Source organism: Falco cherrug, chromosome 3, assembly GCF_023634085.1.
Source record: "Falco cherrug isolate bFalChe1 chromosome 3, bFalChe1.pri, whole genome shotgun sequence".
Taxonomy (NCBI): Eukaryota; Metazoa; Chordata; class Aves; order Falconiformes; family Falconidae; genus Falco; species Falco cherrug.
In genome coordinates, this window is record NC_073699.1 from 109,877,403 (window position 1) to 109,891,863 (window position 14,461).

The following is a 14,461-nucleotide window of genomic DNA, read 5'->3' on the forward strand; positions in this document are numbered from 1 at the left end:
CACTGCATGCAAGACTGAAAAGAATAAACTTCTTGGAACAAATCTTGCAGGGAAGAGAAAGGTACTGGGAACCCTTGGAAGGGGAAGAAAATCAGAGTGAAGCCGTTTCATCAGGTTAATACACATCTTTATATAGTGATTGCCTCCCCATACGCACATGCAGAGTGCAGCAACGCACCCGCCTTAAATTTGTTTTGCAGCTGTAATCTTCTACCCTGCATCTCTCCAACAAGCGTGGGGTTTGCTGGGTGGCATGGCCAGAGATGCACGGCACGGAGTAGACCGTGGCAGCCAGCAGAGGTCACGGTCAGCAGCAGCCAGGCACCTTTGTGCACCACGACAACACCCTCGCACCGTGCCCGCGTGTGCCATGCGGTGTAGAAACGGGGTAGCAAAGGCCGGCAAGAGTGGAGTGCGGGAGACACCACAGCTATGTTACACTTGGCAGCATCTCTCTGTGTTTCTAGTCCCATCCCCATACCAGGGCACTCAGACCAGCACCGCAGCCACCCCTGCATGGATGCTCCAGCTCGTCCCAGCACCCTGAGATGCCAGGTGTTGGCAGGAGCCTGCTGCCACGTCCCCAGCTCCACTGCCCGTACCACGGGGCCTGGCTGGCACTGAGCTGCCCCGTGCTACTGCAGAGCAGTGCCCCACTACCCACGGAGGCACGAGCATCCTTGCAGGCAGCGGACGGAGCCCCACCAGCTTTCTGCAGGGTCCCACACTGTGTCCTCATGACGCCCAGCACTTTCTGCCCAGTCTAACCCAGATCCAACACGCTTGGTCTTCCCCTGAGCCGGGCTCATCCTCAGCCCCACACATCCCCCTGACCACAGCTGTTACTGGGACTAGCTTTCCTTCCCAGAAAGTCTTGTGGGAAACCCAGGTCTTTCCCAGCAGAAGACAGACAGTAGCCCAGGGCCTGGCTGTTCATACAGATGCCATGAAACCCACCCCAGCAGCCAGCAGTCTCCTGAACAGCGGAAAGCAAAGAAGCTCCAGCCTTGCATGTCCGTGCGCAGCGTTAGCTGAGTTCAGGTAGGGCTGCAGCCCTGAGAGCCCAGGGCAGCGCGGGCAGCATCCTGCACTGCACTCTGCCCAGGGTACGGGGTATGGGGCAGCTGCCGCACCGTGGTGCGGAGGGCAAGCAAGGGATGGGGGCATTGGAGTGCTTGGGGTCCCATCGTGCACCCACACAGCCCATCCCCAGCAGTGAGAACCCAAGGGCAGGAAAGCCAGTGGGGAAAGGAGCAGGAGGAGTGCTAGGAAGCAGCCAGCTGGCAGAAAACGGGGTTAGGACCCACAGACAGCTGGAACTGGGTAATACAGGTGAGGCAAGACAGGCTGGTGGGAGGGGAGGTGCAGGTGGGTGTCGGAAGACGGTAGCAGGCACAAGGACCTGGCCCAGCAGGGTGCTGCAAAGTGCATGAGGCATCGTGGTGCCAGCCTGTGGGCCTCGGCATGCCAGAAGGATGGCAGGCTTGCAGGGGCAGGAGAAGGGAGGGATGCCACTGCCGCTGCTGGATAGGGACACCAGCACTGAGGCTCGCTGCAGAGGGCTGCTCCGTGCTGGCCACAGCTCCCAGGCATAGCAGAAGGGAGGAAGGATGCTGCTGCCAGTGCCAAGGACACGCTCAGGAGTGGGAACGGCAGATCTCTGGGTGATGAAGATCAGCAGACCTGGGAAGCAGCCGTGACGCCGCTGCCAGTGCGGAAGGCAGGCGAGTGGGTGGGTGGCAGGCAGCGGGAGCAGCGCTGCTGAACCCGAGGGGAGCCCGAGATGCCGGCGCGGGGCTGTGCTGCCAGCAAGGGCCGGGGATGAGCACAGCCAGCAGCGGGGCAGAGTGGCCTGGCAGAGGGAGCAGGCCTGACCTGGCTTACACCGAGATGTCAGGAGAGAGTCCCTGGCTGCATCCCTGCTTTTCACTTCAGAAGTTTCCAGCCCTTTCCCTGGTGACAAGTTTCCCACCTGAGTGCCCTTCCAGCCCCTCACACCCTCTGCACGCCTTCCCGTGACCACCCACTCGCTCCACCGCAGCCCACACCACCTGGCCAGCAAGCACGGCCCCGTGCTGCCGCCAGCTCCGGTGATCGCCATGGCTGAGCTGGTGCCCGTGTCCCTGTCCCCTCTGCAGCCACCCCTGCACGCTGCAGCAGAGCCCTTGCAGGGGAGGCCAGGCAGAGCTGGCAGGCATTGCTGCAGACATCAAGTCCTCCTGCCCAGCTCCGAAGTTTAGCCTCTGGTGCAAAGCTCCAGGATAAGCAAACTCAGGCAGGCAGGAACCAGGAGCTGTGCTCCCCTGGGAGCACGAAGAAGCTGAGCCCATCGGAGTGAGCAAGCCCATGCGGACACATCCAAACCGCCGCAGCGATCCTGCGGGCCCCCCCAGTCCTGCCCTGTCGCTCCAGGGCCACCCCGGTTCCTACCTTCACTGGTGGTGGCAGAGAGGCAGGCAGCCAAAGCGATGACGATAGAGAGTGAGGATGTCAGGTCCCCCTGTGCCCATGCCATGGTCCGGCAGGGCCACCAGGCACGGGACAGGGCCACCTCGGTTGTCCCAGCACCTCTGCGAGCGAGTGCCCGGAGCTATGGCACACGCCGGCTAATGCAAAGGCACTTTGCGCACATTGCTCGCATCCACACAGGCGAGCGGCTCGGCAGGGAGGGAGCAGCCTGTCTGTCACCGCTCGCAAGCCAATGGGCTGGGTGGGCTCTGCAGCGAGCCCCCCTTCCCGCACCACACGCCACGCTGTACCCAGCCCCAGCATCCGGACGGCGGGCCCCTGCTCCCCGCTGCCAGCCAGCCCCCCTCCCTGGTGATGCTCCAGCAGCCCCCGCTGCTCCTCGCGTTCCCCATCCCTCTTCGCTGCTCTCGCCCGGCTGCTGCGCAAGCCAAACTTGCAGCTGGGGTCAGGCGTGAAGGGGAAGGGGTTGCCCTTCAGCCTCGGTGTGCACAGAGGGGCAAACCCCTTGGACGTGCTCCCTTGCGTGTCTGGGACCAGGGAAGATGGGCAGAATTCCCCCCGTCTCGACGCTTTTCATCGGTCTGGGATAGAAGGTCTCCGCTCGCCCTTGAGCTGGGACAGCGGGAGCAGGGGGCAACACGGCCAGGGCTGGCAGCACCCAGCCTGCTTATAGCCGTGTTGGCTACCTGAGAGAGGACCAGCCATTTCAAAAGCAGGGTTTGGGAGGACGCAGCAGTGTTCCCAGGGTGGGCGAGGGCAGGCACTGGGCAAGGGTGCCGTGCGACAGGGGTCTGAGCTGCCTTGGGAGCACAGAGCATCCTCTCCTCCTGAGGAAGGCTTTGCACCCCTCTTACTTGGAGCTTCCAGAATTGCCAAGCCAGCTGAGTACCTTGCTCAGCATTAAACACTCGGCATCTGTCAACAGACCCCCTACAGCAGCCACGACTGTTTCCCCATCTAAATGCTGAACAATCGTTTGTACCTGCCCACGGTAACCACAGGTGCTGACTCCCACCTATGTCACGTGCGGTGGAGTTATTCGCTCTTCTATGCGCTGGTGACCAGGGGACCAATGTGTGATCGCTGCCCCCAGCAACTCACCCCAGGAAAAGGCATCTGAGGGAGGACTGGAATCTTTCTGTTGACTGTCGGGCCACCCCAGACTTGCTCAGTGGTCTCAGGGTGGGGAGTGTCACACACCCTCCACCCCACCCTGGATCCCAGTGTGACCCTTGGAGATGCTGGAGCCCATGCTGGGGGACCCCACGGCACCGCCAGCAGCGTCCTGCATGCTGGGGGGAGAGGAGCTCCCTGCCCGTCTCACAGCACGTGGTGGCAATGGTTCCCCATTCAGAACAGATGAGGATTGTGTCTGCAGGGATGTGCCTGCACCCCTCATCACCAGGACCTGGGAACGGCCCAGGGCATCAGGTCCCTCCAGGTTTTTTGCTCTGCCTGCCTGGGAAGCAATCCATCTGGAGACAGCACTGGAGAGATCCTGTCATCAGTGGTATCATGGGATGGGCCTGCCGAGAGGCTCAGCCGTGGCTCGGGAGGACTCCAGCAGTTCCCAAGGCAGCTGGCAGAGGTGCTGTCAGGCCGGGCTTGCAGCTAAGCAGTTGTTTTTGCAGCGGACTTTGGAGCAAAGGCGCCAGGGCTGATGGTTTCCCGAATAGCACCAAACCCCAGGAAGCCCCCACAGCTGGTGGGAGAGCTGATTTTCTGCCAGCTATGACATTACTGCTCCATCCCAGCAATCTCCTTGTGCTGAAAGGGCTTGTAACAGCTCAGTGCTGGATCCCTCAACTCTTTGTCACCCAGTGCCCAAACAGGGCCAGGCATGCCAGAGGGACACCATCCACGCTGCCACCATCTCAGTTCCAGGCTCTGAAAATGAACCTCTGAGGAGCAGAAGCCAGCTTTGGCCGCACACTACTGAGTGATGCCTGCTCCCATCGTGATGCTCTAACGCAGTGGGTTAACCCTGCAGAACTCCAACACAACCCAGTCACCCACCTGGGCTCTCCAGTCCCCTGGTCCCATCCCAGCCCCACATGTCACAGAAATGTGGGTCCTCCAGGTCCGGCAGAAGTGCCCAGGACTACCAGATATTGCGCTTCCCACAGCTTTTGGCTTTGCCATATCCCAGGATCCCAGAGAAGCTGCAGTGGTTGGGCTCTGTTACAGAGTGTAAAGCAGCTTTGCAGGAGCCAGGACACAGTGACTCCGGACTAGCGTGCCCCAAATCTCTCACAGGGAATGGGAGTCCCCTCGGATACACTGTCAGCTTTGGGGAGAGAGGATGACGTGCGCTGGGGTGCCTGCATGCAGTGGTGGATGCAGCAGGGTGCTGAGCCTTGGTGGAGCACTGTGCTGGCTCCGTGTAAACTGTGTAACATAACACAGCACGTGCATGCTGAGCTCCGAAGGGGTGTGGGGGTAGGGGCAGGCACCCTGGATTCACTGGACACTTGGTTTTGCAGTCAGGATGTGCCTCGTGTGCATAATTAGCGCATGTGCCTGGATGCTGGGCACTGGTGGGAGTGTGGGAGCTGGTATAGGATGCAAGCACTTGAGAAAGAGCCTGGGATGCTCCTGTCTGGAAATGCTGACCCTTTCCATACCAGGATCCACATGAAGCTGTGGGCACAGCCTCAAGGCATCCAAGGAAGCAGACACATGAGGGGCATCACAGCCGGATCCCCAGCCCTTCTCTCCGCCTGTGTGCCTCCCCAGGCTCCCAGTCGTCTCTCCCTGGCCTGAGCTGGATGGGGCACAACGCGCGCCCACCAGCTGCCTCCCCCACCTCACTGCGTGCTGCTGCCTCCGCTCCTCGGCGAGCCTCTCGCCGTCGCCACGTCCCTCAGACGTGGTCCCGCACCTGGCTGTCACGGAGATGGGGAGGATATTTATAGATGCTGCGGAGAGAGGAAAGCACAGCTCAGACAGGGAGGACCAGCGAAGGAGGGGAGCCAAGCCTGGCTATACCCCCTTTTAGCACGACCCAGGTCATTGTGCATTTACTAGGGAGACTGCAGCCTCCTTGCTTACTCAGCACATCACACCTAAGCGGCTGTTGCCTTTTTCACCCGGCTTTGCACCCAGGGATTGCCCATCACAGCCCTGCCAGAGCGAATCCGTGCCTGGGATGACGGGGAGGGCAGCACTGCCTGCCTCCCGTGTCCCTGCTCCTCCTCGGTCAGGAAAGCACCAGGCACTTCTGCTCTCTGGTAGCATTTGCAGAGCCAAGTGCCTCAGGGTCGGGGTTGGTGTAGGCAGCATGGGTGACAGTCTTTAAGGGAATGACTGCATCTCCAGAACCCTTGCAACTCCAGGTCGGGCCACCAGCAGACCCAGGCCACCCCCTCCGACCCCTGCAGAGAAAGGGATGCTCAGGGCAGGTAGCAGAGCCGCGCTGCAGGTCTCTGTGCCCCCCTCCCCTCCATGCCTGTCCACCTGTCTGTCCCCTGCTGTACATCCCTTTCCCAGGAGTGCTGAGAGATGATGGAGCCTGGGTGCCCTCTCCCAAGCCCAGCGTGCACCCCTGCCCCACTCAAGGTGTTGGTGGGAGGAGGAGGAGGATGAGCTGAGGGGGTCCCTGAGTACAGGCAATACCGCACAGAGGTCCAGGGTCCTCCTGGCAAAGCAGTGCTCCCCTGTGGGTCTGGGGACAGAGTCCTGGGGAGGCTTTCCCCACACAAACAGCCATGCACAATGCCCCCTCCGTCTCTTGCACAGGCAACAGCCCTGAATCCAAGGACCTTGTAAAACTGCAATTGAATAAATCAGGCTATTGTAGCCTTCCCCCTCCTGCCCTGAGCCCTCTGCCCTGCCCCCTACCCCCAGCAAAGCCCTGGGGTAGCAAGATAGGATGGGGGTGCTGGACCCACGCAAGTAGTACATCTCCCCTCTGCATTTTCATGTGGCTGTGGCATCCACCAGCAAAACTTTCATTTAGTGCCCCAGCCTGGGCTGTTAGCAGCAATTCCCAGTGAACTTCAGTGTAAACGCATGTGGACAGTCCTTCAAACTGGCATCTAATATATAAACACGCTGACAAGTTATCGACATTGATATAACAATTCATCTGAAGCAATGCGGGTGCTACATCAGGATCACTGTAATTCCTCAGCTGTGTCAGGGCTGGGACAGATCACTCAGCAGCAAGGTTCAGCATCACAGGGACAGCATCTCACCTTCTCCTTGCCTTCTGGGCAGGCTGCACGGGGCTCTTTTCCCTCTCCAGCGCCCTGGGATTTTTCTTTTCCATAATGTCAGTTCCCTTTTTCGGCAAGGTGCCCAGCCTGAGGAGCAGGTGGAGTGGTGCCTTCCCTGCTTGCCCCAACACTCCCCAGGGGTCACCAGTATCCCCATCACCACCTGCCCTCTTCCCCAGCAAAGCAGCCATCAAGCCAGCATCTTTCACAAGATGCCACAAGATGCTGAATGTCTTGCCCAGCCTTTCACCATGGCCAGACGGAGGATGCTGCTTCCCTCCTCATCAGCACAGGCAGGTGCCCAGCTCCTCCCATTAACGCCAGTGGAGAGGGTCAGCCCCTGGCATCAGTCGTGACAAGGTACCACTGTGGGAGGCCCTTGGCCAGCTGAGCAATCAGCACCCGATTAATTCAGGTCGGGGCTGGGGAGGCCTGGCATGCCTTTCCTCCTTGTCATTATCAGTAATGCTGTGTATTAATATCCTTTATATTAAAAAAAAATAATCTTATCATAATTTTTCCTCATTTAAGGAGATGGTTTGGAATAGGAATTGAGACAAACACAAGCCAGGAGCACCGGCTGCAGAAGGGGAGAGTTTAAGAAAGGCCTTTTGGTAATATCCATCGTTCCCTTATCAGTGAGGATATTAAATGTATTGAAATGCTAAGCAGCTCTTTAATGGCTGTCTCTGATTTTCATTAAACAAGCAGGGGATGAGCAGGAGGGAAGGGGATGCAGCACTGTTCTCTCTAAGAAATTCTGATTGCTGGATATTAAGGGCATTAATGTTCTTTTATCCAAGAGCGCCGGGGTTGTGCTTGCCTTCTTGCCTATTTTCTGTCTTGCTGAAGTGGAACTAAGTCTCTGGTCCCCGAGGTGGGCGCAGAGTTGCTATGAAACTGTTAGGGACCAGGGCTGTATAGAAATGCAAAGCAAAATTCTCCCAGAGACCATTTTTTTGGTACCAGCATCTCCAAGCCCCACCACATCCATGCTGCCCCAAAGGAGATATAAGCTCATGCCTTGACAGGCCAGTCTGGTCCTGAGAAGAAGCAGGGATGAGCAGTCAGAAGAAGTTTGGCCCAAGTGAAATCACCTCAATAGCCCCAGGCCCAGGCTGGAAGCATCACCTGCAGGCCTGGCAATAGTGCAGCCCTTATCCCAAGGGATGGTGAGGGATGGGCTGCCCCTTCCATATGGTAGGAAGTCCTGGTGATCCCCAGGCATCTCCGGGCATGGACAAAAATGCTTCTGTGCCCTGTCTGAAGGGAGTTCTGGGGAACATCTCTGTCCCCATCTGCATCCAGTGCTGTAATGACCCCAGAGACTACCCCTCGGCTTCCCAAATGGGGACATTGCTATAGGGAGCATTGGAGGAAAGCCATCATAGCATACCGTGCCACAGCATGAGCAACAGCAGGGCTGGGGCCACACAAGGGCCAGGGCAGGGGCTTTGGGGTGCTCTGCAGAGGGTCTTGAGACTGGCAGCAGTGCTGGTGTGGCCAGCTGAACACTGGCAGGAGCTCCAGCCCACACTCACAGCTCTGACACCCAGACAAGGCTGTGCCAGCCTCTGGGTTTCTCCACAGGCAGCCCCAGCACCGATGCTTTGCTGGCTGAAGAAGCAGAGATGTAACGCAGCCGAGCCCAGGCACTTCAAAGACGCACCAGGAAACAAACCACATGAACCAGGCGCTGAAATGGCACAAGAGCCACAGATAGACCTCGCTGCTCTTACTATCTCTCCTCTGCCTTCCAGTTCCTACCCTTGGCACGCTTGTGCCTCCGTTCTGCACGGTCACAGAGGCCAAAAGCTTTGCTGTTATAGCCATGTGCCTCCAGGATCTTGAAAGCATCCAAAAATAAGGCAAGGCTGCCCATGGTATTGTGAGAGTCAGCAACTGTGGAGGAAGGAGTCAACCCCCATCCACTTTGGGGTTGCATGGGGCACATGCATTTGGAAGAGAAAGGGACACGGGGACAGCCCCGATGCTCTCTCGGGAAAGGCTGGCATGAACAAACAGAAATCAGCTGGAGCTGATAAAACAGGGGCTGCCACCAGCCCAGGCAGCACTGTGTGTGTTTAACCCCCGTCTCCGGAGCACAGCAGCTCTGCTGCTGCCAGAGGGAATGGCTCTGTGGGCTAAGCAGGTGGTTTGAAACGCTTAGACTTTGGGAAAACACAGGGTCCCTGCAGGACAGCTGAGCCTGCAGCCCAGTTCACTGTCCCTCCACCGCATGGGACCCCAGCACCATCCTGCGCTGGGGCTCCCCTTGCATTTCTTGAACCCAGCTTGTGCTTTTTTCCTCCCAATTTATTCCACACCCTTTTCTTCGCTCCCCTCTGTCCTTGCTCTTTCCTTTCTTGTGCATGGCTTGTTCTCTCCCGTCTCCGGGGCTTTATCCCACGTGGACAGATGAACTGCTTTATGTCTGACAGATGGCGGTGGCACCTCAGTCCCCCTTCCCTGCCACCCACCACCGCCTGCTCTGTTTGCGCAGCCGGTCACCACTTTGCTCCCTGATACCAGCTTCATCTTTACCCTGCCTGTACCACCAGGTCTCTCCAGCAGTGATGAGCCAAGTGCTGTACAAGGCACCAAAAAACCCCGTTAGCTGGACTATGGGATACAAATCCTCCATAGGATCAAAGGGGGAACTTCCATAGTTGCTTCTGCTTGAGGTTCCTGGACCAGACGTGAAGCCTGCCTCTGGACACTGGCAATGAGATAGAAAGTAAAGTGGAATAATCCACTTCAGCCACCTCCAGAGCCCTGCAGCCTTCCTTGGAAGGACATTACAGCACGTGTTAACCCCCTCGGGCATCCCCAGCCCCTTCCATCCCAAGCAAAGATCACTGCTTGGCCCCAAACCACTGGTGCTAATGGCATAGGCACAAATTGGGCAAAAAATACCTCCAGCCCCATCTCAGCCCTCCTTTGCACTACTAACAAGACACACCGATAGCTGCCTAAACTGTCGGCTTTATTTCAAGCGCATTGTTTCTGCTGGAAGTGGAAATCTCAGAGAGACTTAATTATAGAGCTGTGCAGACACAGACGTAATCCTTTTGAAAGCTTATAATGAGATGCTTTCCAAAATTAATTTTGACGCTGCAAAAATAACCAAACAAAGCTCCATTTAAAGTGGGGTGAGCGATGGGGAAAGAATAGGGGAAAAAAATGGGAACACCTGCAGCCACTTCAGAGCTCAGCCAGGGTGTCCCCTTTGCGGAGAGGGACACCGGTCAGGCACAAGTGTACCCAGGTCCAGCTTCCCTGGGCTGTGCTTGCACAGAACTGGGCTCTGCCTGTGTCACTTCTCACCTTAGGAAATTTGGGAACAGGCCACCAAGTGTGCAAAGGTGAGGCTGGCAAATGGCAAAGGACAAGCGCCACGCTGAGATCTCCTCTTCCAGCTCCGGTTGCACGTCCCAGGATACCCAGCTGCCATTTCAGGTTTAATATTTGCTCTTTCTGATGATGAAGTCCAGCTGTATCAGGGACCATGCCACCAGCTGGGACTATTTATTACCCAGCATAAGTCTCTGTGTACGCCGTTTGGAGTCTGCCTCCTGCCCAGGAGCCGCAGTCCTTCATGGGGGATGCTGAATACACGACTATTTAGGAAAAACTGGAGCTACCCACCCAGCCCTGGCTATTGTACAAAGTTATAAATAACTTGGTTACCTTGGGTAACCTTGTAGGATTGCAGCCTAATTTCTTCAAACACCCACCTCTCTACCTTATTTCGCTGAGATTTAATTCCCTGTGGGGTGTGAGGGGTCAGTGAAAAGCTCTTCATTAGTTCAAGGGTCAGCAGAAGATGAACAAACAAATTGAAATTTTGTAAAGAGCGTGTACTTAATTAATACTGTCTCAGGAACTAATTAACAGATTCACTTGGAAATTGTCAAGAATATATCTGTGTTCCAAGGGTAGGTGGCGAAGGGTCAGGGAGAACATGTTATGTATTTCACATGAAGGACTCAGATGTGGGAATCAGATGCAGATGAAGCGCAGCTGAGGCATCACTGCAGGAAGGACCATGCTGAGGCCAGAGGCAGAGGAGAAGCCACATCTGTCTTCCAGAGCCTTGCTTACTCAGGGTCAGCAGGAGGCTGTTTGCTGCTCCCAAAGGTCAGCGAAGGCAAGACAGAGCAGCAAGGAGCTGTCTCTGGCAGTTGCTGTGCTTTAGAGAAGCCAAGGCTGGCAGCATCCAGCATCGCCGGACGGCTCCAGCTGCCAACCCACAGCCTCCTTACAGCCAAACCAGCCACGATGCTGCTGTGTCATCTCACAGCTCTGGGTTTGGATCTCGGCTTTGCCCCTAGATAGTCTTCAAGGGCTTGACCAAAACGTGTTAACGCTGCTGCCAGCTCATCTGAAGATCTGAAGTCTATTTGTCCTCTGGTTTGGGGAATTTGGGTTAAATTGAAGTCAAGCGGCTTCAGAAGGGAGCTTCATCAAACCCCAGCTATTACAGGGCCTGAGACGAGTGCCCAGGAGCCGGCAGGACGGACACTCCACAGTCATCTTCCTCTCGTTCTGATAGACAGCAAGCTGCCTAATTTTTAAATACACATAGTCTTCCCTATTCTGTCTTTGGAAGCAGTCTCTCCACAAGGCAAAGTAAAAAGAGCCCCAAACGGAGCTGATTTCATCACTCCAGCTTCCTCATGGGTTGTTCTCCTCTCCAGCACCCCATCCTGAGGACACTGCAGCAAAGCTCCTCACCCCTTGCTAGCAGCCCCTGCACAAGCCCAGTTGTGTTGGCTGAGGTCCCATGGGGCACCAGGCAGAGACCATCCAAAACTTTGGTCTGCTTGCAAGGCAAGACACTGTCTCCTGCTTGGGCATTTCAGCCCACCAAGGCACCACCCCTAGAACTGTATCTTCTTCCCAAGCTATCTTCAGAAATACTGCTCAACAAGCTAGTCAGCCTCCTTCATATCAATGTTCCCAGGGTCCTGAGGTGCCCTAAGGGAGTATTTAGGCAATGGGTTCCCTTGCAAGGCTGCTCTGCTTCCAGTTGCACTCATCCTGACCATGCCATGCCCCGAGGGTCTCTCATCCCAATCGAGCCACTGAAAGTTTTGTGGGAGACTCCGTGCCCCTTGTTCCTCTCCTCCAGCCCCACAGGAGGACATGCCCTAGTATCTTCCACTCCTTTGGTCCTCCAGTTATAGCACTCCAGTCTTGGGACACTTGACTGGGTGATGATGTTAGCAGAAATCGGTTCTTATCTGGTCAGTGGCACATGCAGGTGATGGCCACCTGTAGCAGGAAGAAGTCTCTTCACCACTGTTAGAGGCGGCTGCTTCTGTAGAGGTACTTTCTGGCTTGCTCTCAAATATACGTATTCAAAGTAAAGCAAGTTGCCTGGACCTGGAGATTTAGAGTCCGTTTGCCTTCTGCTGCAGCATCCTTCGCTCCTTTGAAGAAATCCTCTGAGCTAATAGCATGGTCACTTTCTTCTTTATCCTTCCCGTGCATCTGCTGGGGTTTGCAGACTCTCGCGTTTGCTGCCTCTCCCCCGTACGCAGGGCGCTTTGCTTTCGCCGCTTATCACAGCACACGCAGCATCCAGGTGCTGTGCTGGCTTCACTCCTGATTTCAGATCTGCTCTCATCTCTGCCGTGGGTCACTCGGGTGGTGTCAAGTGTTTTCAACCGTGTCTATGAAGGCTACGCGCTACTCACCCTTCAAAGTTGTCACTCTGGACAGGGTAACTTTTGCTGCCTGGCAAATTCTAATTGCACTGCCTGGAGTTAGCTCTGCAACCAGACCTCTCTCACGGTCTCTGTCCCTTTCTCAGTTGCCTGTTCTCCAGCCACAGATCAGTCACTACCTCTTCTGAGATTTCTCTTTCTTTCAGTCCTCTCTGATTAAACCATGTCTTTTATATGTTCCGTTTTTTTTCCATGGTGTTCCCGCATGCCTCGGATTTCTATGCTGCACTTCCATAATTAGCTTCCTTAGCCTCAGTCAACTGAAAGCTACCAGAGAAATCAAATGCTTCAAAACCAGCCGGTGTCAAAAATAAGGCTACTGCCTTGACACCTTCCTTTTTACTGCAACCTATTGCTTACAGTGCTGTAAGAAAAGTTGCTTGAAGCTCCTTAACCGTGCCAGGGCCGGCCAGCTCCAGAGGAGCTCTAGCATCCTCCCACGGACCAGCCTGCACCCACGCAGCTGGAGGAGCAGGGCTAGAGGAGAAACACTCCTGTTCTACAGCAGCACAAACGACCAGCAGACTCACCCGTGGCATGGGACAGAAGCACCACACCTCCCTCTGCCCAAGGGGGTTAAAAGCCCACTTTTTGCCTCTCCAGATTGTGCCCCAACCTTTGGCAGGAGATGTTTCTCCCAGGGTGCACAGCTGGGCACCCCTCGGTCAGTGCTGGCAGGCATAGATGTGGGCCCTGCACACAGAGCCTCTTGCAGCAGATCAGCCTTCTGCAGGGCTTGGAGAGACAGATTTCATCCTGGTGAGGTCCCTGAGAGCTCAGGCACAGAGACCAGACTCAGAAGATGGCTCTGGAGTTGGGATCATACCTGAGAGGTGCACCCCAGCCTTAGAGAGGAGTGGAACATTTGGCTTCTCAGCTTTCCCAAGCTCCAGAAGATTCCAGTCTGTCTCAGCATCATCTCAGGCATCTTGGACTGGGAAGGTGGATTGTACCAACCAGGCCAGGCTGGTTTTGTTGTGCCAAAATCCCACTAAAGATGATGCCTACATGGCTGAGGTGCTTTGAAGTGAACTGTAATAGGCTCTAACCAGCCAAGTAAAAAATTATATCTCCCTGCTTATTTGGGAAGCTCAGTCTTTCACAGCAGAGCATCTGTAACATGACCAAGGCTGAGGATTTCCAGACCATTTTTCTTCTCTACCCAGAAGAAAATGCTGCTGCTTCAGAAGCTATTAAATAAAGTGATTGAAGATCTAAGTGCATCGAAGAGGAGGGAACAGGACAGAGAGGATAGGACTGCCTTTGAACAGCAGATGGAGACCTGCTCCCTGTTCTCTCCTTTGCTTGCAGGTTTCTACCCCAAATCTTACCTTGCCTTAAAGGCCAGGCAAGCAGATGTCCTGGCTGGGCCACCATCTCTCAAATTGTCCCACATTCCCGTTAAATGAAATGCCCTTGTCCTACCTTTCAGGTGGGGTCTGACCCACGGGGTTCGAAAATCTCTCTCCCAAAGATTTTGCATGCACTTTACATGCAGCAGAAATGAGGAGCTGAGGACAACCTGTGTCCACAGGTGGCAGATGTCCTAAAGCCTGGGCTGCAGCCTGGCACAGGGGGACTTGCACCAGGGTCTCCCACTCAGGGGACAACCTCCTGAACGACCGCACTTGAGGAGGTAGGTCCTGAATCTAAGCAGGAACATTTCTCCTCTAAATCCTTTAGTGCATGTGGATAAGGCACAGCCACCACCGAGGGAAAGGCTCAGGAATCAATGGTTGAGGTCAAGGACTGGGCCAGGAACGATCTGCATGGGCTTAATGGATCCACTGATCACACCTGCTTCCCTCTAGTAGAGCTGGTGCCAGCATCCCCATCCCCCCCCCCACCCCGATATGATCCCAGGGCAGCACGAGGGCACTGCCGTGGGTGTCACTGTGCATGGGAACAGCAACAGAAAGCAAGCAGCTTTAGATTGGAGTCAGAACGGTGATTTGGAATCAGTACGAATATCCCTGTAGTGCTGGGATTATCTTCAGCTTGTCCCACTTTGGTGCAAATCCGTTGACCTTCCCACAAAGGCAT

General features: G+C 55.8%; 1 protein-coding gene across 1 annotated transcript in view; it reads right to left on the minus strand.

Moving 5' to 3' along the window:
- The window catches only part of EPHA8 (EPH receptor A8), a 51,528-nt gene extending 48,931 nt beyond the window's left edge, over positions 1 to 2,597 (minus strand). Inside the window, exon 1 of the mRNA XM_014278828.3 lies at positions 2,431 to 2,597. Within this exon, the coding sequence (XP_014134303.2) occupies positions 2,431 to 2,515 (85 nt within the window). The 5' untranslated portion in view covers positions 2,516 to 2,597. The remainder of the gene's footprint in view (positions 1 to 2,430) is intronic.
- Between the last annotated feature and the right edge of the window lie 11,864 nt (positions 2,598 to 14,461).